The following is a 27,273-nucleotide window of genomic DNA, read 5'->3' as shown; positions in this document are numbered from 1 at the left end:
TGAGTGCCAGGGTCTCAGTTTAGTTTAAATAACCAATTTAGTTATATCAGCACATGCCAGTGAGCATTTGAAGTCCACAGCCATAGGTGCTTCAAAAGGCTTCTGTGTTACTGGCTTTACTTTTCATCTCTCAACCCTTTATAAGAGTGCTCATAGTGTTCATTTCCAAAGCTTTGTTCTTCAGCCAGTCAAATGGTTGAAGTGGCTGCTTGCTTTTCCAAGGTTATGTAGCATGTGTCTAGCCTGGAGCTTCTTTGCTGGTGGATATGTTAGCCCAGATTGTGTTTAAACATTCAGGATAATTTTTCTGCTTTGTATATAATGGAAAAAACTATCATTTCAAAATGACAAAGAAAGTATTCTCATTTTTTGTATACCTTTTCGTTGTTAGACTGTACCAGTATGCACAAAGGGGCTTCTCCTACACATTAGAGGCTTTTTAGCAAAGGAAGCCAAGCCCTCCACCTGCCCCTGCTCCTCTTCAGATGCGTGTCACTGAGCAGATCCCTGCTCTTTTGTGAGCCTCAGTTTCCCTACCTGCGGAGTAAAACTGGTACTTTCCTTTGTGAATGGAGTTAATATCTAGGAGTGGAAAATTCTCGGGAGAGCTGCTTATTGTTTGTAAATCCTTTTATGAAAATCAGACAATTAATGTAATTATTATTCTCTCATTTATCTGTTTTGGGCTGTAATTGCATGCACGGAAGTACTGAAATGATTATGAATAGTATTATTAAAAGTGCAATTATGGGTGAGCTTCAGAAAAGTGAATGTAAAGGTTTAGCCTAGATGATTAGTGATTTCTGTAAAATGTTTATTTTGGTCTGCTGTGTAGGTATCTCACACAATGGAAGAAATTAATATGACTCTATAAGTTCATTGAGGGGTCCTGTAATGGTTCACTGCTTATAGGCAAGAACTTGGGGACAATCTTTCAGAATATTCATGTTTAACATAAATAATGAAGCTACAAGTGATTTGAGCAGATTATATTTCATGGGGTCAGTAAAATATTTACATCAGACTTTCTTGTAAGAGGAACAGAATTTTGACAGAAAAATTCAGGATACCCTGGTTTTAGTGTTTCTTACCCCAGTCTCTCCACTTAAGAAACACAATGGCTTTTTCTTCAGCCTACAAACCAGAATCACTTGAGATAACAAGCCTGTTATGTTAGGTCATGTAAATATGGATAGACTCTGTGATAGCAGTTGGCCATGGTAATAAGCAGCAAGGTGCCTGGGGGAGTCCAGGCTCCCTTTGAATCCATACAGTGTGTCCCAATCCTGCTGCAATAAGCACCATGGCATCTCTGCTAATAGGTACAATGTAGCTAGCTTTCAGAAAAAAAAACACCTTAACCATCCCTACGGTTGTCTGTACAGAAGGAGGCTTGTAGGTGGGGAGCCACAGTGCTGTCCTGAAAATGTAGGTAACGTCAGATACAAGTTAGGTGTGAGCATCTTGCACTCAGCACAGAAAATTTCTCAAGCATCATGTTCAACTGTTTATAGTTTCTGAGTTGTTCCTCTGTGGTACAGCACGAGTCCATCGATACAGCCTTAAGAGAAGGATGGAAAGAAAAAAGAACAACTATTTTTAAGATACTTAATAGTTACAGTTAAGATGATTTTTTATGTAGTACTATATAGTATTTTAACATGATAAAACTCCAGTTGTATCTTTCATAGAAAAGAATGGTGGAAAGGTTTTGAAGTTACCCCTTGTGTCACTGAGAGATCAGAAGAGATTAGACCTCAAACTTTTCACCTTTCCAAGACAGAATAACACCACTTTTTACGGTATAATTTGTCTGAAAGTAAAATATTCCTCTCTGTGAAAATGCATTTTGGCAGTTTGCCATATATATGTACCTTTTTTTTGGTGTTGCAATTGTACCTTAAGGCTTTGTTATGCTATTTACTGTACAATATATATTGAAAAAGACAGTTGCTGTCATTTTTACTGCAAGAATTTGCAGTGTTAACATACAACAAAGGACAACTGACAAGGATAAAAAAGGAAGGAAAGGGCAAAGTCAGTGCAAATATGATTTATATTCAGTTCCTTAAATAAATATAAAGTATTGCTTTGCCTTTAATACTGCCTGCTTACACCCTGGAATTTGTGTGTATAACAGAAAATTGTCTTATACCAACAAGCTACTGTCTCATGCCTGGCTTGAGGCAGAGCAGGTAACAGGTCCTGGGTCTCCCCCATATAGGTATTGTGGCAGGAATATAGTGTGGTCCTGGAAGCAAATTTGAGTGCATTTGGTGGAGGGCGGAAAGCCAAGGGCAGCGACAATGAGGAACTGAGTGCACCACAGGCAACTGCCTGGAGGCAGGCACAGACTGTCTGCCTGGGAACTGTCTGGGCTTTCAACAGCAGGTTCAGTCTAACAGGACTTAACAGTCTCCAGCTTCGGCTTGGCATGAGCCCTTTTGGCTCACAGCCATCTTGAGGATGGTGCAGAAACCTCTGCAAACAGTATGTGTGATCCATGGGTACATTGACCAGCAAAGTGCTTGACTTGAACACATCTAGCTTGAAACATGGGAGCAGTCATAATTTCAATCTGAGTGTGAACATTTGCCTCCTGCAAGGTATTATGTGTAAAAATGCACACAGGTAGTTTATTTTAAGGAGCAAAATTTTGTGAATGGACATGCCCTCAGAGTGTGGCTTGAGAAGATGTAGAGTTTGGCAGCAGTGCTGGGCCTGTATCCCCACTTCTAGTCTCCACCTTGTCCAAATGTTGACCCCACCATCAGTTCCATGGTGCCAGTCCAGAGGTTTATGGACTGTTGGACCGTGAAACCACTGAAGAATTGATAAGGAGCAAGCAAACAGCAGCTCCTGAAGGACTGTCTGGCAGCAGCAGAGAGGACAGAAGACATAACCAGGGCAGAGTAGACAGGACAACCTCAAACTGACATTGCTGTCAAAACTAGCTTGACATTGAGCCACGGCTGCAGGGTATATGGGTTAGTACCATGCATCATTTGCCTATCAGGGAAGAAATAAAGGGTATATGGAATGTATATGGAATGATTTATTTCCACTGGACTTTTATTAACTATCTGCAGAGTGTTTGGGTCATAGGACCTGGGCTGCAAAACAGGGTACAGTAGCTATTCAGTTTGTCAATGAGCTCAAAGATTTCATCCTTCAGTCAAAACTCAAAATTAAGGAGCTTAACTGAATCATTGTTCAAAAATAAATTATTTGCACTCCATGTTCAGCATTGTACATATAACTAGAATAATGATACTTCTTGTCAACCTTCTTCCAAGCAACAGATATAGGACACAGCCAGAAGCAGAATACTAGCCTTGAACAAATCAGTGATTTTATGACAGATTTTCTTTTCAAATTCTCTTATTCTCTAAAAGAAAGAACTAAAATTCCTTGATATACAGACATGCTAGTAAACATGCTTTTCTGTATCTTCATATATGATTTTTGGAGGTTGCTTTGAGGCTTATTACATTTTCCTTTTGTAATATATAATAAATAACTTTTTTTTTTTTCCTTCTGTTTGTTTGGGGTTTTTTAGTCATGTGAAGTGAACATGATTCAGGATGTTCCAGGTGAAGTTCTACGGGCTTCGTACCACACTAGCTTGTCACAATGGATCTATGACGGCAGTTAAAATCCATAACTGTATAAATAATGCATACGTTTAGAGTGTTCAGATTTTTATCCCAAGAATAATATGTTTTTATCCCATATGAAGAGTAATCTCCCCCTTCAGGAAACCATTACAGTTCAGGAAAGCTGCTTTATTAAGTGTCTGACTTAAAGATTGCTTTGAAATAGCCTAGACGTTAAGTGGATACTGAAGAGTTGTTCTAACAGTCATCCCAATTCTTTCCAGACACAGATTTACTGTGGCTTTATTTCCTACCAAGTCATGTAAAATTTCAAGGAGGAAAAAGGGGCTGTCTGTTGTATTAGTGGTCTGAGACTACATGGTGCCTTGATTACAGAGGATGAAGATCCCAACACTGCAAATCTGAGTTTCATTAATAGATTTGGGCCCTAACAGGGATACTTCACCAGGACTCTTTTCAGTGGGTTTTTTACATACCACGTGTTATTTATAAGAATATGTGTGTTTTATTACTGAAAGGATGAGGTTTTATTTTTTAAAAGATTAGAGGGGCAGACCTATTTACAATCGTGTGTGTATTCTTAGCTGTGTATACATGTGTGCACTTTATTCAACCTGATACACTTGCATGCGCTAAAATTTATGCTGGCTTTGCTGTTTTCTTCCAGGGGAAGACCCTGAAACAAGAAGAATGAGAACTGTGAAGAATATAGCAGACCTGAGACAGAATTTGGAAGAAACTATGTCCAGCCTTAGAGGGACACAAATAAGCCACAGGTATACTGCTTTTGTGTAGACTGATAAAAATTTGTACTGTAGGAGAGTACTACTAGTTGCTGAATGAATTAGAGACTTGCAGGGGAAAATTAACTATGACACTAACCATACTGTTTGCTAGAATGCCTCAACAACTTCAATGTGACTTTAATGTATTTCACTGTCAAAATGTCTTATACAATCACTCACAAAGATGGTTATTGTTTTATATACATCTATTAGAAGCCTATAAAATTTATTTTATGCTATTTTATAAGTAGAGGTTATAGTATACATAAAAACATGTGTGCACATGCAGGCACACACACACAGAAGTTTTTTAAAAGAATATCAGTTCTTTCAGCCTTTGCTTTTCCTTGTTTCTCAGGAACAGAGAAAGCACAGTTCACTGACTTCTCCGTTTTGTTTGGCAGCACATTGGAGACAACATTTGACAGCACTGTGACAACCGAGGTGAATGGGAGAAGCATACCAAGCTTGACAAGCCGGTCCACCCCAGTGACTTGGAGGCTAGGGCAGGCCAGCCCTCGGCTGCAGGCGGGAGATGCCCCGTCCTTGGGAGCTGGTTATCCTCGCAGCAGCGCCAGTCGCTTCATACACACAGACCCTTCTCGATTTATGTACACCACCCCGCTTCGCCGAGCAGCTGTTTCTCGCCTTGGAAATATCTCACAGATCGACATGAGTGAGAAGGGAAGCGGTGATTTGGACATGTCCGCTGAAGTTGACGTTGGTGGCTACATGAGTGATGGGGACATTCTTGGGAAAAGCCTCCGAACCGATGACATCAATAGTGGGTAAGTAGCAGTTTTTCCCCATTGGAACTAATGCATGATTGGCAGGTTTAATAGGATTTTTCTATCAAATTCTGGCATGTGGAAATCACATTATGGTTGTAACATGAAAATATACATATAAAAAAACAACAAAAAACCAAGCCCTTCAGCTGCCAGTGGTGTTCTTACCTGCCTTCAAATTCGATTCTCCTTTAATATCAACATGACTTTGCTATGAACTTTAATAAGAGCACAGGTACTTCTTATTACTGACTGGAATTTCTTAGTTATCTGGTAAAACATCATTTTGCACTGCTTGCCCTGGGATGGTTCTTATTTCAGTATTTTTATATTTTGAGATGGTGGATATGGTTTTGGATGCAGCTGATGCAAAGCAGTTGCTTACAAGCCTGACTTTCTCTGTTTCCACTTCAGATGTTTTCTAGTGTAGTCTGATAGGCCTTTACTGCAATTTTTCAGCTGTGCATATCATCTGAGCTGCAGCACTATCTTTTCATAAAAGAATAGATCAGCCTCTCTTCTAGCACACCCAGGAGGAAGAATGACAAATACATTTATTTTTTTATTTTTGTTTGCTTAATCAGTTTATTGACTCTGAGGTACTGCATTCCCTGTGTTTCAAATTACTGTATAACAATTCTTATATCAATCTTATGAACATAAGTCACTTTACTCCTTCGTATGTAAGAACTCATGAAGCATCATTTAAAAAAAAAAAAAAGCGATGTTACTTCTTTTTCTCAAGTTACTGTTCAGTGCTGTTGTTGGCATCTCAAGTCAGCTTGGTGGCTGAGGTAATATTGAGTTGAACAGAAGACCCATAGAGAACATGGCCATGTCACTACCTCACCCTGTATAAATTTAGGACTCTTGCTGTCGATCTAATCTTAATAGTTTGAAGTATAGCTATGATTAGAGAATGGTGGCTGATGAAATTGGATATGATACATTCCTGAGGGCAAATGTAAGTCTATAATCAAAGCTCTCTCTAGAGTACTGTCTCACCTCAAGCACCATCCAAAGATAGATCTCCAGAAAAAGCGTAACTATAAAGAAAGCCTGTTCCTATATCTCCCTGGTGCACTGTCTCAGCAATCTGTGAATGGAGCACTGCTGACAAGGTTGTCCCCAACATAGCATTAGTGGCTGTCAAGTAGGATGCCATATTCATGTGTGCTAGAAGAGAGAAAAGACGTATGGAAAATGTAATACTTCAGTGTCTGGAGACCTTTCATCGTAAAGGAAATATAAATGCTGCCTTTGATGGATGCATGGGTTTGTTTTTTTTTTAAAAAGATAGGGGAATCCTTTGCAGTGCCTGATGAGATGTATTAATTAGCTTATCACATAAGAAAATGACATAGTCATCTTGTGTGGCTTTTCTTTGCATCTGTAATAAGGATGACTCAATAGATAGGAAGTTGCAATGTGCTCAGTTAACATTTTTAGGTGCAGTAAATGTTAAAGACAAGCTAATAAGCTCTGAAAATTCAGGATTCATTGAAGCATGTAAAGTCTTACCTCCTTTATGCCTCTTCCATTTTCAGTTTAATTACTTTAAACACTTGGGGACAGGAATGCAGCATTAATTAGAAATCAGTGTGAGGAAAGCCTGTTGCACTTCTTACGTCTCTCCATTCAGGCCTTACTTATACAGGAAAAAATCCATACAGACTGGATTGCAGTCAAACCACAACTAAATTTAATATGTAATTCCAGAGCCTTGGAACCTACGGCATAATTCACCCCTAGCTAAATAATCTGTCAAAAAGTCTAAATTTTGTCTTTCATAAAAGGATAAATCTATTGTGTAAGTGTGATTGTTCATTTACCTTTGAAAACAAATGTGAAGTTACCTTCTGCAGACTCCAGAGACCAGGGTTTCAGAAATCCCTTGATGAACAGCAGGCCAAATCTTACCAGTGCATAAAAGGCCTTAGAGTTTACCTCAAACTAAGCAAACCAACCCTTTGCATTTTAATGCATTTGAGGTTGCCTTCATCCAGATTGCCATGCAGGACACGGCGTTGTCTCCAGCTGTAGCTGTTGCACAGGGCTACGTTGCTGCAGCTTTGCTCTCAAAATCTGCGCCACCCGCTTACCCACCCGGAACCACAGGGATGGAGGCTCGTGCTTCTGGGCTGCTGTATTAGCCCCATGGTCTCTGGGACAGTTGATTCCAATTAGATCAGCTCCCAGAAGGAACTGCAGGGAGAGGGCCAGTAGAACATCTGGAGTACTGGCAGGGTGTGTGTGTGCCTTGGCTTGTGCCTGCGAGTCTGTGTGGAGTCTCCTTCTCTGGAGATATTCAAGACCCGCCTGGACAAGGTCCTGTGCAGCCTGCTGTAGGTGACCGTGCTTCGGCAGGAGGGTTGGACTAGATGACCCACAGAGGTCCCTTCCAACCCCTACCATTCTGTGATTCTGTGATAAAAGTTAAATGTTTGTGTACTTGGACACACACTTCGACTGAAAGATGGATTTGAGTGACACCATTTCACGGCTCGAGGAGAACTTGTGTTAAAGATTATTTAAATTGAGAGTGAACTCCAGTAGATCATTTTAGCCATCACCCTGGCATTGGGACTACACTTATTTCAGCAAGTCTGTAAATTTGCCTTGAGTAGCTTCACTGAGGTATACCAATTTTTTTTTCTGTATATGTATACTTCTACATTAAGTCCCACAAGTGTGTACGGTCCTTCACAAATTTGTGCAAAGTCTGTGCGAGGTTGCTGAACTAAAGTTACCAACTACTACAAGAGGGAAATGTAAAAACCAAGAGAAGACAGTTTAACGAAAGATCCTTTGGGAAAATAATGGATGGGTCTTGAAAGCAGGACAGGCTTGTGGTACTGCTCAGTTATAAGCACCAAGACCTCTTGCAGAGATAACTAAACTGTAGGTAGGCATTCCAGAAATTATTGCTGCTGCCTGAAATTCAGAAACTTTTAATGGTTCTCTAGTGAGTAAGCAGCACTATGCTCACTGTTTGATTCATTAGTCATTCATTGTAATGTGAAGTGGTGGGAATCAAGCAAAAGGAACACCGATAGAAACAGATTCTTAAACGTCATTGTAAGGGCTTCAGTGGATATCTCTTTCACATCTGAATAATTGCATCCCAGCAGGGGCTATGGATTTGGATTCTCAATTTCTGTTCCCTTTTAGATGGATGCTGCTGATTTTTTTCCCCCTTTTTTTAACTGGAGTTATACTTCTTGCATCTGGTGCTATTCTTTGACAAAATTGCAGTACTTAAAATGTACTTAAAATTTTTGAAGATACTTTAGGGCTTCAGTCTAAACGTATTTTAGTAAAACAGCGGCCTGAAAGCTACCACAGAAAAAGACAAATGATCCTAGAAAACAGGCGTATATCTGATCTCCCTGTACTGGGCACACAAAGTGAGAGCATTCAGCTTAAGTCTACCACCTACTAGGACAGCCTGTACCATAAAGATTTGAATTCCATAGGCCATTAACTTTAGAATGAAACATAGTTGCCAGATGGCTGCATTTCCCACTGATTGACCACACATTTATTTTCAGGTACATGACAGATGGAGGACTCAACCTATATACAAGGAGTCTGAACCGAATACCAGACCTAGCTGCCTCTCGAGACGTCATTCAGAGAGGGGTTCATGACGTGACTGTGGATGCAGACAGGTAACAGTGCTTTGCTAAGTAAAAAGCTATCTGAGCTTTACGGGTATTTTTCGTCCTTCACACCTGCTAATATATCACTGTTTTGGCCATAAGGAACAGCAAGAGAAAGCAAGGTTCTGAGGCTGCTAGGTTTCCGAGCACACAATATACCAAATACCACAACGAGAGGGGAAGAAGCAAATTTCTCACATGAGAAGGGGACTTAGGGACAATTTATTGTTGAAGATGTAAGAGAAAATAGGAAGCAGCGGAGACCTTATTTGAAATCTTGAAGCTCTGAAGCAGGACACGATTTTTACAGGTTGCCTTGTCAGTTGATGGGTGTAGGTAGGATACACGCTGTCTCTAGGTAGCAGAGAGCCTGCGTGTGCCTGACGAAGTGGGTCAGAACATGCGTTTGGAGTTGGCTGGACCCAGAGCTCTGATCTTCTCCACCCATTTTGCCCTCTGCGGTTGTCAGAAGGCAGCAGTACCTGGGAGCAGTGGGAAGCGAGAAGTGAGGTTATATCCCATTGTCTATGCAGTGTGAAAAAAGAAACAACACTATCGTGCCCTTATACCTGTATATAGGGGTGTGAGCATAAAAACGCGCTCCCACTAGTTCTGCAGATTTGGAAAGTGTTTTCTGTTTCTTGTCCTTGAGCTTAAAGTAGATTCATACTGGTGCCTTGTATCCATGTCTGAGAAATAAAAATTCATAACCCAGCTTTTGCAGAACTTAGAGCTGTCAGCTCTGAGGTTTTGGTCAGACCATCATAGAGATAAGGAGCAGCTGTGAAATTTGGCAGTGTTCACTTTTAGGGGTTGATTTCAGTCCCATCTTTTTAAAATCAAGTTTCCTTTAAAGAAAAAACAAAATTATGTAATCATGAAGGGAGAAAAGGCTCATGAATTGGCTCCAGTTTTACAAACCCAGCAAATCAGTTGAAGAAGTTCTAGGGTATTAAAGTATGTATGATATAATTTTTACTTCACAGTTTTCTGGTGAAAATATGCCTGTGACACAAGTCAGGGATAGTCTGCACTAGTCGAACAGTTTATGCATCAGGATAAAGAACATAATTTTCATCTAGAGATCCAGTTACTTAAAAAAGAAGTTTACTTTAGCTGACATGTTAGCATTTGTTGACCTTGCAGAAAAAGCCTTTTTTAGATAGCAATTCAGATGAACATGGCTCGGTTACTTGGAACACAAGCATTGACATGATGCAAAGACCAGAGAAAGTGTACAGTAGGCGTTTAAGAAAATAATTTGGATAGAACTCAGGCAGTAACAGAAGGAGAAAATGATAAATGAGATGTGGGCAGGAGGGACTTTTGTGGAGCTCTGTATGTGAGAACAAGAACCTTAAGCTCAAAGTGGGAGCGAGGGTGGAAAATTTAGAGGCTGGGAGTCATGCAATTAAAGACAGAATGTCGCTAACACCCACGATTTTGGTATGTCTCTGTATTTTTTTTTTCACCTGGGAATTAGAGTTCTTCCCACCATGCAATATTCATACCCAGGTTGCAAACCATGCACATTTTCCCTGAAAATGATGAGGTCCAAATTCAGGGATTTTTTTAGTATTCCGCAAGTTCTAGGTGCCACTCAAAGACTTTGTGTTTGTTTTCCTTTGAAGTGTTATTTAGTAATATCTGTGTTAATTTGTTCTGTATAGTATGCAGATACATGCATGTTTTGCATGAGAAGCCACAAGGTGTCTATCATCAGCTCTCAATTACTGAGATTGTCCAACATTTCCCAGTACAGAAATCTGTTTCGGTTTCTTTATACAACTTTGTCAGACTGGCTAAAAATGTTGTGCTAAAAACTACTCTGCTGTTTCTGAGTCTTTCATCTCCGAGTCTATCGCTTGCCAGGTTGTGCAGCAGGGATTTCAAATTTGTCAGGAGATTATTTTGGGTCTTGAGTTAAAAGTTGACCAATTTTATGCAAGACACAAGGCTTTTAAAAAAATGAAAATCATGTGTATTCAGGAAAGAGTTCTTTGATCTCAACAACTGAAATCTCAATATATTCCATCTTCACTGCACATTTGCAAACTGCTCTTGACATTAGCAAACTGCATGAGCAAGTCCCAAAGTCATTTTTGAGCTTAAAGCCTACAGATGTGAAGTAGGATTTGCTCTGCAATGACTGCTTTCCCTTACACAAAGAACAAAAGCTGGACTCCTGTGCTCTGCTGGAGCCTCTAAACAGGATGTCATGCAACACGTTATATGCTATCATGTAATTAAAATATTTATCATAAAGCATAGGCATGAGGGATTTAAATTATGGATGTTCAGACAATTCTGGCTTTTGCTGACCTTTCGTGCTTGATTTTTGCAACCTTAATCATGCTTTGTTGACATAGATGTTTTTTTTGATGTGTAAGTGTATGCTGAAGGAGCAAAAAGGTGTTTAGGAAATGGAAAAAATAAAACATTTTTATGAGTTCTGATGATAAAACACATGCTTGCCAAAATGCGTCACAAAAAAAACTGTATTAGGTCAAACAGACACACACAAAAATGTTTATACTGGTCTTCAGCAATGTGTGTCACATTTATGATACAAAATTAGGTGGAAAAAATAATACAGAGATTGCTGAGGTTCTCGCTTTGTTTGACAGGATAGGTTTTGGTCCTTCACAACAGCTTGGGTACCTGAGACTTCATCTTATCTCATGCAGAATTTTAGATTTTATTTTTTCTACTCTGAACAACAAATAGTGGGGTTTGTGTCAGGGTTTCAAGGTATGCCTTGCCACTTGTATTATGAACTTTCATGAAAGACGATTATTCTCCTCTCAGTCTTCCCTGTAGATATGTGAAGAACATATGCATTTTCTCTACTGTATCATTAGCAGAAGCTTTTTTCATAATTGGTATGATTTGCCCTGGCCTTTCTGTTGTGAAGGATTCTGCTGGCATCTCTGTGCAGGCAGAAAATAAATTATATGCTGCAAATACTTGATTTACATTAACAGCCAGGAGAGAAGTTTCAGTATTCTGTCCATCACTAGAGCCAGTAACTTTTGCTGAGAGCAATCCCATGTTCTTCATGAAACCTGAACTTGGGTTTTCTCTGACAACCTAAGTTACAGCTTCTGCTTATATTTTAAAACTTTTTCTTTTTGTGAGCTGGCAGTACAGTATTCGTCAGATAGGTGGGCTGATGATATCTCTAAGGGTAATGCCATTTCTAATGAATGTATACTTTTGGACCGATTCTCATTTCATGCATAAATCAGAAATAGTTCATTGAAATTAAGAGCATGGAACTAGTGTAAAAATACAATCAGGTCCCCAGGTTGATTCCACTCTAAGCTGGTTTCACATAGCACCTGCATCTCCACTTCTTTGGTGAACACCAAAATGCAAAGGGCTGAAGGATCTCCATGTGGAAACCTAGCCTGAGAGAGCTCATCCAAATAATAATATTAAATTGCTCTTTGAACAACTTCATAAAAAGTTAAATTCATGAATGCAGCACAAGCCAAGGCTTAAGTGTTGATTTCTTACTGCTCTGGAAAGCACATTGGTGTAGAAAGGAACACAGCGTATTTGCTTGTTCTAGGGAAAGAACTGTAATGGTTCAACGAAAGGCTGAAGGGACACTGGCAGCCTCAGATAGCAGCGGTTGTATCATTCTTCTTTCGATTTTTTTTCTACTTTGGACTCTTTTTTTGGTCTATAAATGCCTATTCCTTGAAACTTACCTTGCTTCAGGTACTGTAAGAAATTAATTAGAGAGGAAGATGGATCCTCTGCAGTGGGTGTAACTTGGGATGCGGCTGGGAGAGTTCTCAGTGGTGTGATATTACTTTTCATTTATTGTTCTCTCTTCCTTCTCTACACTCTAACATTTGCCTTCTGGGACTCTTAGAGGGAGTATTTGAGGAACATTCTTGGAGTTCAGAACGCTTTTCAAAGGAAGACGAGCCAAAAGAGATTAGATGTAACCACACAAAATTAATTACGTTCATGGGAAGAATAAGGTTTATTGAAAAGTAAGTTGCAATGTTTCCAAGCCACCCTGTGTTGTCCATAAAAACTGTTAAGGAAGTTTAAACAAGCCCTTTTAGAAGGGGATATAGCTCCACTGAGTTCAGCCATTGTCCTTCCACCCCCTATACCTGCTGAATTTAGTGTGCTGTATCAAAAGCCACAGTTTCCTTCACTTTCATCAGCCAACAGTCAACATAATTTGTGCAACCACTCTCCCCTCACATCCCATGAATGCACTACTCTTTTTTTTTTTCACTTTTCCTTCAGAAGAAACCCAAAGCTTTAAAGGTAGCTTATGCTGCTTAGTGGGCTTTTGTCATGACCCGCTTCAGCTACTTGCATTGAATCTGAGCCCCCCTTACACAGAGTTCTTCTGCACAGGGAGTCTTTAAAATGTCTCCACCATCTGTCACATGTGCAGAAGATTTGGCAGTTATCTGAGACTAGCTCAGGCTGGCCTGTGTTTTCTCAGCCAAACCATAATCACCATAATACATTATTAATTGTAATTATAATAAAATAATTCCAGATTTTGCCTGTAGTTTCTTAACTAAATCCCTGCATGAATGTCTATAAGTCTTCTCTGGTGTTTGTCTGAGTAGATGAGCCTTGAGTTGGAATATTTTACTTCTGGAAAAGGAAGTTTTCCAGAGTCCAGAGGGCGCCCTGTTTCATAGGGTTGGTAGTATCAGAAAAGGCTGAGAGGTATCTTGAGCAGGAACTTAGAATCCTAATAGAATTCAGTGCCTGTTCTCATGCTGTAAAGTTTTGGCAGCACATTGAAATTTCTGATGTAATTTGGAATTTAACTATTTGGAATGTTGTTCAGTGGACAGGCATACTTTATGTTCTGCCCTTCTATCCGGATGCTTCCGCGCAATGTGTGTCTCAGCGCTGTACTAGTACTGTGCTTTCTGCCATGTGGCTCTGCAGTTTGGTATTGATGCACTCACTGTTCTGCCATATTCCAATTGTTATCTGTTCAGTTTGGTGCTTCTGGTAGCAGAGCAAGATTTACTATGGGTAGTTAAAGAAAATGTGTATGCCAGAGTATTGGACAATTCGCTGTGTGCACACATTCAGCCCTCTTCCCTTTCCTCTGTCTCCCAACTATTCAGCTGCATCCAGCTCTGGGCACCAGTGTCTACAGCAATAATACAAATATTCATCCCATAGATATGAAATAATAAATAATAAAGCACAAAATATAAATATCTACTTATTCCTATCTAGAACTTTTTTGGGCAAAAGTGAGTTTTGCTGCAAAACTACTGCAACTGTGTAGGGAGGCTTCGCATACCTTTGCACCTGCCTTCACCACTAAGTATGGCTGTGATTACTATTCTGTGCACAAACTAAAAAAGTCATTATAGACCTTAAAGTCAGCATAATTTATACAGTCATGTGATCTTCTATAATTTTTCTGACTGTGATTTTACAATATTAGTAGGTTCTTAGGATACTGAAATAATTATAAACATCTATATCTCACTATTTTTGCAGTTATTACTCAAATCTGTCCCAAAACCGTAACTCAAGAATCTCTCCTGTGAAGCAATTTAAATTTTAAACTGTTTTTACTATTGTTGCTCTCTTCTATACTTTTAATCTCCCATAATTTCACTTCACAGCTGTTGTTGTTAATATTTCCCACTATTTACTTTTATTATTCTCAAATGATCCTGCATTTTCACAATCTTTGGTGTAAATCTTTCCTCATTTTGGCATCTGGTGGGCTATTTAGAAAGTTACTAGTTAGAAATGTCTGTTTCAATGAGTATCTTGGTTTTTATTGTTTCTGCAAAGTACGGATGCTAAATTTAAGTACCTAAAGCATAAATATGTATGTATCCATGCATGAAAAGCAGAATAATTGTGTCAAAAGGAGGACTCCTAGTTTTTTGGCTCATTATGTTAAGTATTCAGGATCCTCTGAGGATTAATATCTTACTTTCAAAAGCATAATGAGAAATAAATTTTTCAGTAATATGATTTTGTACAGCATTATTAATTTCAAAAGAGTGGTATTTGAATTAAGTATAACTTTATTTCTGGTCATGCTTTCAAAAGTCAGGATTTGGACAATATAAAGTAAGCAGAGCAATTAGACTTTGATCTCACTTTGTGAGGTTGCCCCCTTCCTTAGTTGCTTTAAATATCTGTAGAAACTGCCCATAGCACCACAAACCAAAACATGGAAACATTTAACAGCTGTGTGAGTTTTTAGGTTCAGATACTTTATTAATATCAGTGACATAAACAAACTGCATTGTTAGCATGTTGTCATTAATATGTTGAACTGTCATGATCCTGCAACATCATGTCTGCAGACAAATTTTGCATCTTAAATAAGGAAATGAAATTCAGAAAAGGCAAGAGCAGTGCAAGGCAGATGTTTACGTTAAAACAAGATTGAGCTGCAAGTGATTATGTGAAATTAATGACAAATGAAGTTTTCTCATCTTCAATTTTTGTCGAGTGGCAGAAGGAGGGAGAATATCAACTAATTACGGTTTGTATGAAAAAGGAATTCATGGAAGCAAGTTTTTAAACTTTTGTGAGGAATGGAAGTGAATTGCATTCTCATGCTATGTTAAATGAGCTGAGTGTACAGTTAGCTGTAGGGTCATTAAACCAAAGGCTGACGGTTTAAAGCTGACACATTTAACATTCTCACACATCTACTTTGTCAAAGTGGGTGGTGTCGAGCTAGGTATTAATGCCATGCAATCTATTTGCATTATTTATTTATGCTTATCTCAAAGTTTGGTTTAGATACTTAAAAATTATCTGAAATGGGGCTGCACTTTATTGTATATTAACAGATTGTAAATACGTCCCTTCAGGAAAAATGAAGATGGTTTGTTCTGATTGTAATCTACTTCTGAACACAGTAACAGTGTCTTTAATAACAACTACCCAAGACGCAGTGTACAGTTTCAGCAGCAGCAGCAGCATTTTGGTCCACTACTGTACTTCGTTGTTATCAGCCAAGACTAACGTAGTGTCTCCCTTGTGTTAGAACAAAACACAGGTAGCAAGATTTAAATCATTACCCAAAATACTCCAGGCTCAAATATAAAATTAAAGAACTTGAATCTCCTCTGTGATACATATTTGAGTCCTGAAGTCAAGAAACATACGAAGTTCTTTAAAATGTCTTGATTTGTTTGAAGGCTGGAGGAAAAAATTTGTAATTTTATTCTCCTGCGTGGCTATTAAAAATAAAAAAATCATATTGAAATGTGTAATAAAATAGGTGCAATTGAGACTACAGTTCTAACATTAACAAACATGGTGTATTTTAGATAGATGCTTCATGAAACAATATTAAAATTATGATTTTGATAATTTACTATTGGAGATGCAGCAGCTTGTGATCACTACATTGTCTTTTGTTCTAAGTTGCTTCAGAGAGACCTACTTCCTCATGGAGTAAATATTCTTATTTATTAATTAAGTCATTTATTAAAGAGGTGGTTTTATAATAGCTGCTTACCAGATTGAGGTAGCTCTTGGTACGCATATACATGCATGCTTGGCAAACAAACATAAGGATTATAAGAATGTTCCTATTAACAATTTCATAGTAAGTAATTTATTTAAAATACTGTAAAAATCCTTTGCCTTGGATTTATTAGGTATAAGTTCTCTTTAAAGAATATTGGGATTTGGCAGCTTCAGCAGACCTCTAAAATGATGAGAGACAGAAAAAAAATGGAGAGCCACATCATGATGCACTTTTTGCACCCACAAGAGGTAATAAGAAAGGGGAAAAATGATCTACTCTGACAGCTACTTACTGTGGTTTTGTACACCAGCTACTCCTCCTAGTTGGCAGGTAGACAAAACAGGTAGGTGAAAGGAAGGATAAATTTAAATTAAGGTCAGCATCTTATGGGTTTAAGTGCACTTTTGCTGCTTTAGCTGTAGGGCTGCTTACAGTGTGGCAGAGGGAAATGGCAAGGTTTTGACCCATTCCCTTGCAATGCGCTGCTCTTAGAGCACAACAATAATGCTCTCTGTCCTGGGGTGCAGGAATGCAGTGATGTTCAATGCATTTTGGATTGGCAATTGCATTGTGAAGTAACTTCATCATTAGTGGCTAAAAAGACAGCCGAAATACAGCGGAAAGCTGGTCATGGGTTATCTATGATTAGACAAAATTAAAAGAAGGATGTATCTAAAGCTGTGCAGCTTAAAAAAACACAGGAGCCTTTTATTTTCTGGAAAAAGAATGTACTTTCAACCCTGTAGACTGGATAAAGACAGTGTTCAAAGGGAGAAAGCATGAAGGGAAAGCTGGGAAGGAAACAGTGTGGCAGAAACACTGCCAGCCAGTGCAGAGAATACCCCTCGCTGCAGGACACTGGCTGTGGACCCCCACATGTGCTAGCCTTTCTCTTTGAAAAAACATCCCTCCGTTTGCTTGTATCAACGTACTTACAAATCTTAACCGTGTCACCTCTGAGTCTTCTTGTGATGGGGAAAGGAAGAGGCAATCCTCCCTCTTCAATTTGTTCTCTGAGTGCCGTTGTGGAGGCTTCCTGCCCCTCCTGAGACCCCTGTGACAACCTCAGCTCCCCACGGGGAGATGTTTGGTGCAGCAATGTGCTTGGAGTTTGTTTTCTTTTGAAGTTACAGCACTAATCTCATCTGTATCTAATTGTTAAAATATTAAGTCTTCAAAGATTTCCTTTGTAAACAAAGGGCTGTCATAACAATTTAAGCAGGATCAGATGTGTAAACTTAAAGAGCATAACCCTCAATGAATTTTAGAGAATAAGTTTTTTACAGAAGTATACAGTATAGTTATAATTCAAACCTGCTTAGTGGCTTGAATAATGTGAAATACATTATTTGAAAGAAATTTTAAAAATAGCTTTGCCTAATTGCAATTTACCTGAGCAAAGGACCTTTTAGTCTGGTACGCGTGTGCATCAGTTTTAATTTCTGATGTGCTAAACTTTCTCTTTTCCTTTTGGATGCATTATGCTCCAGATCAGTTTCATACTGCAGAACAGAATGTAAAATGGCTGCTAGCCCTATTAACTGCTGTGCAGGTAAATTCATAAAAGAAAAATTGCTTTACTGTGGTTTAAAAGCATGTGTTGGAGATAATTGCATTGCCCTAGGAAGAACAAAAATTGACAGAACAGGTGTCTGTCATTACTCAAAGTTTTATCTAGAAATAAATCTTATTAATATAAACTAGGGTCTTTTATATTATAATATCCTAAAATTTTTGATCAGACACTTTGTATACTGACTCAAAAGTGAAATTAAGCTATTTCAAATGGATAGAATCTGAACTAGTTTCTGGAAAACAGACTACAGAGACAGAAAATATTGAGTTATGCATTACATATCTTATGACTGTTCATTAATAAACATATTCATGTTGATAGCCAGTGCCTAAAATCTGAACATTTGTTGCTTCAAACTAGAAATGCACACACAATTCTAGTAGCAAGATTGTCAACTTTAGGAACAAGATGTGAGGAATAAAGGTAGGCTGTATTTAACTTCTTTTGTTTAAATCAAGCCTGGGTCTTTCTATAAGATATTTGTTGCCAGATTCAAATACCAGAGTAGACAAATTTTAATGAGTGGTCTGTGTCTGGGGTGACTGGAGGACATGTAATGCTTTATGAGAGGCAAGTGATCAGTAAAGGTGTATAATCATCATGACTCATGCACCACCATCTGGAGGCTCTTATCTCTTTCTATTGACTGTACCAGGAATGTAGCTAGACAGCTAGCTTTTGGTTTATATTAAGATGAAACATGCCTGGTTTGAAGAATTAAAAAAAAAATCAAACAAAATAAAGCTCCTGGCCTTTTCATTTTAAATAAAAGAAATTCTAATGGAGCACTGCAGTGAAGTGACAAGCCTCTATGTAGTTACATCAGCTACAGCATGACATGATGTACTGTCATCCAGGGGTAGTGCTTTAGTGGAAGGAATTACCTTCCAAGGGATATTAGAAAGGTTCCATTTTAGGTAAACCAGTTCCTGTACAGATAAGTTATTGAAAGACAAATCAGCATGCTTCTTTAAGGTTAAAGAATTATTCTTTTTCCTCTTTGAGTTAAAATCCTCAGTGTGCCCTGTATGACCCAAATCTTTTGATGTGTAAAAAGGAACTGAATTGGCTCTATTTTGCAAGTATTTTCCTTTTGTTCAAGATAGAAAGAAATTTACGATCCCCTGTTTTGTACATCTTTCTTTCTCCCTCTTTAATAATTTTAAATTAACGATACCAGCAATGCTTTTGAGAAATGGATGAATATAAAGCAGATAAGCTCAATGGAAAAACACGTAGGAAAAATAATTTTTTGTGTATTAAAAGTAGAGTACGTTGACAACAATAATTTAGGGCCTTCCAGATAAATCATGAAAGCTAATATCCTACCTAGATTTTCAATAGCTTTCCCTAAACAGCTCTTTTGCATAAAATTACCCATCATATTTACTTTTGGAATGATTCTATTGGATTGGCAATGTGGGAAATTTTAAGACTCGGCTTGTGTGTATGAGTGTCGTTCCAGCGTGCCACTGAATTGCTGAGTGGTGGTAAGCAAGCTCCAAGAACTCTAATTTCTCCAGATTTCCAATGTGGGCAGTAAGAAGAGCCGACATCACTGAAAATTTATGATGGATAGTTTATTAATTTTGGATTGCTTCTTTGGTGGTATTTTGTCAGATTCTTGGACCTGCTGCAGCTCTTTGGTGCAACTCAGCACAAAGGTAATAAATACTGAGGCAGCTGGTCAGCAATGCTACATGCAGCATTAGTCCTCAGTCTGTAGTGGGTTTGACTAGTGCTTACTGAGGGAGCTGTAACAATCTCCTTGACAGGAGCTCCATTTCTTTCCCTAGCCGTGGCTGTGACATAAGGGGGAACTGAACTATGGCATATTTGTTGTCTTAAAGCTGCAAGCATCTTCTCCACCACGCCCCACTCGGAAATTGTTAGCTGTTGTCCTTTCTCCATAAAAGTAGCAGTGAAACCCAAATACCGGGTGCATTTCACTAAAAGTATTGAATTGCCAAAGGAGTAAGGTCTTTGAGCTTCTCTTTCAAGAATATAGCAGTGCATTTCTGGGTTCACAGTTCTGGCCTTGCCATAGGTATTCATTAGGATGCCAAATTGCTATCAACACTTCAACATTTTAAAATTAAAGAAAAAGATAAAAATAATTTATTCTTTATTTTTCAGTAGATTGCAGGTTTTGAAAGAAATTTCTGTCTTGATAACATCAAGAACTGATCACCAGGTTCAGCTTCTTATAAATATACTCTAACTAAAGGGAGCTCAGTTTTTTTTGTGGATGATCCTTCTGGAAAGTGAATACTCCTTATAAAACTGGTTTTGAACAGTGTCTCCTGCTTTCCAACCTCCTACCTTGTTCCCTCCCTACCACCCATATTGTGGCTACCCATAGAGGAAAAATCATAACGACTTCTATCCGGATATTCACTTAAACCTTTAAAAGACCCCCTGTAAGATTTACTAGGTATGGTATACAACAATCTAGTGGCTGCTACATGGACAACCAAAGCTGCCTCCCATCAGTCCCATGCTCAAGGAAAATACACAGAGGATATGAAGTCATATTTTCTCCCCTATCTGGCAGCTGTGATATTTTAGACCAGTGTCTTAAAAATTAGGATTAATTATCCGTGCCGTACTAAGAGTAATTTGTATCATACAGCAGAGAACAAAGGATAGTGTTGTCATTTTTATGTATAATAATTCATATATTTGATAGGAGACTAATGAAGACTCCAACTTAATTTCTTAGGAAATTCTGCTGTTCATGTTACCAGTCTTTGGGAAACCACTTTTTCTTGCTCAAACAGCAGTTTTATGTTTTGTTCCTGGTATCTCAGTTGCATTTCACAAGGAGAAGTTGGTATAAAAGGCCATCTTAAATCCTAATAAAGAGTTAACCCAATTTAAGTATCTAACACGTGGATTTATAGGATTTGTATTTGAAAACCTGAGCCCGGCTATTAGGAAATAAATATGATTTAAAAACGAAAACTAGGAAAGATAAATAAGGACCTTTTGATTAAAAAAATGAGAACTGTAAGCAATCTGATAATTTCAGGATGGCTGGCACTATGGAGGTCACAAAACAGTAAATAAAACTAGATTTTCAGAGGACAGTGTTAGATTTTTACATGTTCGCTATTAGTGTTTTAGGCAAAACGAAATACACCTTAGTGATCTTAAAACGGAATCTTCCACAGTTAATTGTGTTTTATCTTGGAATGTTTTTCCAAAATATTGTTTGCAAAACTGTGCCATAATGTAGAGATTATGCCAAACGTGTTGTCAGGTCTTCCTGCAGGGTACGTGATTAAATTCAAGAGCTGAATGCTTAAGTTGTAGATTTAGAAAATTACTTTCTCTTTTCATTTGACCCTGAAGAATTCCCTTAGGAGAAATTTGTAGATTAATGTACATGTCACAGAAAGCCTTTGCTCTTTACAGAAACTCAGACATGAATCTTACTCTTCTTCCCTGCCTTTTTCTATTTGTGATAGGAGAATAAACACCAATATGTTGAACCACTATGATTTTAGAAGATGTGTATGTATTTTTGCTGAACAGTCTCATGAGAATATTGGAGGTCTGTAATATATTTAATCAGCCTAACATTTATTATATGCATTTTAATTCTTGGCCCCACTAAAAAAGATGAGACAACTCCTACACTGGGCCCCCCATGATGCCGGCTTCCTTGTGGGTCTCCAATGCATACCCTGCACACCACACTGTATTTGCCATTACAAACTTCCCAAAAAGGATTGTGTTAGCACACTCTAAATTTTCTTTACGGTTAGCCAGAGAGTACTCAAAATGATTTAGTATTTTCCTAAGCAGTTCTTCAAAAGGAGCGTATGTTAAAAGTGTGGTCAGAAAGTGACCGGTTGGCCGGGCTGAACGCGGAGCAGGAAGCTACCAGGGGCACAGCAGAGAAGGGACTTCGTTATGAAGAAAATGCAAACCATGTTGCTAATTACGTACCAAAGGAGAGTTATTGTATGTCTCCTAACACCTGAAGTTCTTCTAAAGAGACTGCTGAAGTTATGCATAGAAGATATCAAAAGGATGCTGAGCAGACCACTGTTCCCAGGAGTGTAGGTACCATGATGAGTAGAGTGTGCATGCCTGCACGGCTGCGTTCAAGGTCTGGTCAGGCTGCCAGCAGTTCTGGTTAGTGTGCCCGCAGAGTAAGACTGTGCAACATCCTCAGCCAACTTAGCTGCGATACTCTGAAATAATTTTATAGTCTGTTGACTGGAAAAAAATGCAAGTATTTCTGTTGTGTTTGGTTTTGGCATGGATGCTATGACTTCTTTTAGAGGAATATGATCATCCCTATGTTGAAGAGGAAATTGGCCAAATACAGAGAGCCCTAAGTGTCTTGCAATGCTGCTGGCAGCTCAAGAGCTCCACACAGGTGGGGTGGCTCCCTGAGCTTCATGCTTCAGCTCTTGCCAGCTGCTACGTGTAGCCAAATAGTTGCTCAAGAACCCTTCGAGATGCCCTCAATTATAAGAAATGTTTCGTTAATGTCCATTCATCCCCGACTGTGGAAATCCAGACGTGGCCTGGAGGCATTGGTATGTTCTGGGTTCAACTGAGATGCACCAGGGAATTTAACCTGCAGTAGCCGAATGTGTAAAGCTTTAGCCAGATAAATGAGATAAAGGAGGAAAACTGTATTAAATCTAGATAAATCAGTTCTGTATTGTGTCAGGAATGGAAAGACATTTCTCAGCATAGTACTTCAGTGTAATACGCTATAGTGGCAAAAAAGTACTGATAGTTTTCCTTTGTGCTGCAGTTTCAAAGTTCTCTGATACATATTTAGCTGCCAGTTTGTAATAAAGTCTGTGTGTCAGTGCCATCAGGACTTTGTGCAAGCCTTGAGAGTCAGCCGGCTTCATATTCTAATCAAAGTAAAATCTCATGGAGCTAATATCAGAGGCTCTACAAAAATGTATGGCAGCAACTGGTTTTAATAAGAAATAAATAATTGGGTGTGTGGTGTGTAGCAAGTTGTAGTCTTCAACTTTATACATGATTTCACTTTAATGCTTATGTTCCTTTAATTTTCCACTAGTTAAAAAAGCACAATGCTTTTTTTGTTTTCCCAGTATATTTTCATTTTTGTGTTGTTAAATGGCTTATTTTTGGCAGAGAAAAAAATAATTCATTGGACAAGAACATATAGAAACATTAATGCATTTCCTGAAAGCTAGTTTTGTGTTGATGTTTCTCTATGAAGCTGTTCCATGTGCTATTTTTCTGTAAATTTTAAGAGAAATCTTAGAAATCTTTTTAAAAAATTATCACTGGTAAAGCAAGGGTTTTTTAGAGCCAAACTTTTGCCAGTTTTAATTTTTCTCATTAAAGATGGATTTTTTTAAAAAAGCCATTACCTCAGTTACTTCTGAGTCACTGCTAATTTAAAGTCAGACCCCCATTATTAATGGGTTTCTCTTCCTAGTGCTAGTTTTTTATGCTGATATTTTTATTAGAGCCTTCTGTATTCCCATTTGGATAGTATTACTTCACGATGCTTCTTCTCAGGCGTTATCTCTTGCCTGCAAGACTTGGCTGAAGCCATGTTATTAATTGGTTTCCTCCCCGCTTTCGTTTTACTAGAAAGGACTTTTTTAACCTTCGAACTTTGAAATCACATTGGTCATTTCTTTCTCCTTGCATTTTTCTTTTGAAGCAGTATTGAATTCCATTATACCTCCTGGGGTGTCTTTTAGGTTTGACCAGCTTTCCTGTACTCTAGTAGTTGTGTTGTTTGGGGGGGGGGGGGGGGGGGGGTTACATTTTTTTACTTTCATTCTTATATTCAACATCTCTTGGCTTTGTTTGCTTGTTTGTTTTATCAAAGAAGAGAATGCCAAGCTCTTTCCTGGAGTTCCACCTTTCTAGGATAGACTATAATTCAAAATAAACATTGATTCTCCTTGTTAATAGATATTTGAGTGTATTAGTTACTCAGTAATTAGCTGTAACTCTTTCCCATAGTGATCCCCTCTTTTAAATTTATCACTGCTGCATTTTTGATGGTGAGATTATACATCAGTGATGGTTCCATTTTGAAATTTTACCATTTTATCCCTCCCTTTCTGTTGCTTCAGTAAATAAGAGAACCTATTTTCGCTGTCCAGTTATACTGATGAAGATGACTGCCATTCCTTTTCAGGGTTGCTTTCATGGTCTCATGCATTTGTCCAGTGTACCAATTGCAACAGCTCTGTCTTTTTCCAACTTATCTTTCAACTTCTTCTGCTGATCTTGGAAAATGTGGGTTCATTCTGGTATAGTTGTGTAATGAGCAGTGGCTGGACTTTGGGAGAGAGGAGAAGTAGTCAGGAAAGAAAAAAAAAAACCGCAAAAGGCTGTTGTCAGTATTCAATTTGGAAAGAAGCCTTTGACATCCTGATAATTGCTGCTGATGTGGAACGTTCAAAGAAATTATTTCAGCTTTGCAAAGTGGGTGGTAATAAACATGATAGCCAAGAAAGCTGGAAAGTGAGAGGTGGACAAAGTTTCTCAAGTTGGCAGGGACTTAATTAATTGCAATAGGCTTCAAATGTTTTTGCTGTCTGCAGCTATGTTTTTACTTCATCTCTCACTTGCTACTCTGCTCTCCAGCTCAAGTGTTGCCATCATCTGTTAATGTAGAAAGTGGGGAAAGAATTTCTTTGTAATGAGGGGAGTTTGGTTTGGGATTTTTTGCCCCTATACAACAAAGCCAGATGGGGCCATCTCCATCTTAATGTTAGTGACCTGTCTCTGAATCTTGGCAGTCTAACTGGAGTGATTTATGGGCTAAATGAGATGTTCCATATTGCTGCTATGTCTTCCTGAAGCTTTCTAGCTGATAGAGGATTTTGTCTTTTCATTTGTTTTATTTTGGACTTGTTCTTTTTTTGTGTGTGTAGTTTCAGCCAAGTGGTAGCCTTCCTTTTTGGTGTTTTCTGGCTTTAAGTCAAGATGACATTTATGGGAGATGAGAGAGCTTCAGGACACCGGGGAGAGATCTAGGGTGATTGGCTGCTGTTTGACAGTAATTTATTAAAGCGTCTCTACTTACCTCCCTGACTGAGATCCTGGTAAATTTACTGCTATAAACCCCGAGAGCCAAAGGTCTTGTTACCTTTTCGGCAAAAGTTTGCTGTGCCACAGACTTTCACATTGAAGTACAAAGCCTAAGAATTATTTTATTTTTAGTATCAAACATTGATACATTCCAAATAAACTGTGGACCTTCCTTGCAGCCATTTTGTATGCATATTGCCTCTTGTTTAATTCAAATGCAGTCTGCTTTGCTTTCTCAGACAAAATAACATATGTTTTGTAGTAATTTTGGAAAAGGATGAACACTCTTTGGGTTTCAGCCAGGCTCTTTGTAATATGTGCAGGTGCTTTGGGGCTTTAATAATTAGGGGACCTTCTAATAGAAGAACCAGAGGACAAGGCAGGAAAATTACTATGACGTGGGTTCTCTTTGCCTCTACAAAAAACTAATCTTTCCTCTTTCAGCTAACACAAAATAGTAAACTTATAGCTGTGTTTCAGACCATACTTACAGGAAACACAAATTAATGGAATCATTAAATCATTATTAAGTGAGTATGCTCTATTTCAAGCTATCTGGATTTAATTGCTTTACCTTAAACAAGCAACCAAAACCCCAAACCAAACATCAATCTCTAATCAAACAGTCAGGCAGGGCATAGGTCTGAAGTTCCTGGGTTAATACTATGTCACCTGCTGGTTTTAAATTGTCATAGTACAGTAAATCTACACGGACTGGGGTTTTTTTTCCCCAAGGCCAACCATAGAAATGGATATGCTTTTTGCAGTAGGCAAGTATGCAGTAGGCAAAATCTTGGCTTTTTTCTTGATCACATCCCACCTCTAAGCTGCACAAAATTTGAGTGAACTCAAAATGTTTTTCTGTTCTGCAGAAATTCTATCATAGTAAGTCACCAATTGATACATTATATATACACATATCGGTATATTACAGTAGGACTGCTGAGGGGCAGCAGGCTAGGCAGAATGTATCTTCCCAAGGCAACTCACAGGGAAGCTCACTGATACTTGCCTGCCTGCATCCTGCCTGCAGGTGTTTATCCATGTGGTGTGGGCACGTAGTCATGTACACCCCTGTAAGTCAGTGTCTCTCTGTATGCATAGAGTGTATGAGCATGTCATTAGTGGAGGGAGCCATGGTGCTCACAAGCTGCGCTGCCTCTTCTTGTTGTCGCCGTCCGTGTAGGTTCTGTGCCGAAAGCTGGTTGACTTTGAATATCACCTAGCAAACTGATGGCAGTTAAAAGCTAAGAGGATGTGACCTTAGATGGTTAGCAATGACACAGCATGCTAAGTTTTTAGCTCATGAGGGATAAAGCATAACAGTCATCTTAGGAAGCTAACAGATAAATAATGACACTATGAGCCAAGGGGACAAAAAGGCAGAGAAAACGTTCTCCAAAGTGATTACAGATAGAGCAAAATTATTCATCAAAGCCTTTTGCAAATGTTGCATTAGGCTCAAGAAGCTGTTTTGGTTCTTACAGTCTGATGAACTAGATAATTAAAAATCTACCCTGACAGTGTCGTTCAGAGCTGCTAATTATTTACCAATTTTTGCTTGACAGCATGGTGCTGTGTATTAGACCTAATTGACATTATATCTTGCGGTATATATCAGAAGTAGAAATGGACAATCAGCATATGCTGATATTTTCCTTTCATTACAATGACAAAGGAAGGAAATATTCTGTTATACTGTCATCACGATTCTTAGGAAGTATCCAGGATTTAATATTTTTTATTGTTGTCTTCATTTACAAACATTCATTGATACTCCAAGCATCGCAGTGCTGAGTATTATCCTTATTTTGCAATTAGAGAAATAGAGGAAAAAGACTTATATTTGTCTTAAATATTGGATTACTAAATCTGCTCGTTTGTAGACTGGCTATCCACCCTTTTAGTCCCTCAGAGATAAGTTTTCAAAAGCCTTATACCCATTTTTGCCTCAGAGGAATCCACGTTTCCTGTGCTTTATTTCTGCACTGGGAAAATGTATAGTTCTTATTAAGTGTGATAAATCTACCCTTTACACCTTTACTTCTCCTGTTGTCGATTAGGCAAACAACTTCTGTCTGGCTTTTTCATCTGCTGCTTTGCTCATTTCTGCATCTGATCACTACCGACTCTTCTATGCATACCCTGGCACTTTTCTCATCCTGTTGTGTCCCAAATGCTATGTAAATCATTAACTTTCTGGGGCAAAGACTCTTACTTGCATGTTGCTCCAGTGTGCAGGCAGCATATTTGACCAAAATATTTTAATA

The 27,273-nt window shown here is 38.5% G+C and overlaps 1 protein-coding gene across 14 annotated transcripts in view; it reads left to right on the top strand.

Moving 5' to 3' along the window:
• Positions 1-27,273, top strand: part of NAV3 (neuron navigator 3) — a 563,756-nt gene that overhangs the window by 447,664 nt on the left and 88,819 nt on the right. For all 14 annotated transcript variants that reach the window (XM_075427918.1, XM_075427911.1, XM_075427912.1 and 11 more), the window contains 3 exons: positions 4,285-4,393; positions 4,807-5,190; positions 8,742-8,861. In XM_075427918.1, the coding sequence (XP_075284033.1) occupies positions 4,285-4,393; positions 4,807-5,190; positions 8,742-8,861 (613 nt within the window). The remainder of the gene's footprint in view (positions 1-4,284; positions 4,394-4,806; positions 5,191-8,741; positions 8,862-27,273) is intronic.

The sequence above is a fragment of the Opisthocomus hoazin genome, chromosome 8 (genome assembly GCF_030867145.1).
Source record: "Opisthocomus hoazin isolate bOpiHoa1 chromosome 8, bOpiHoa1.hap1, whole genome shotgun sequence".
NCBI classification, from domain to species: Eukaryota; Metazoa; Chordata; class Aves; order Opisthocomiformes; family Opisthocomidae; genus Opisthocomus; species Opisthocomus hoazin.
This window is presented reverse-complemented; position numbering and strand designations above follow the sequence as displayed.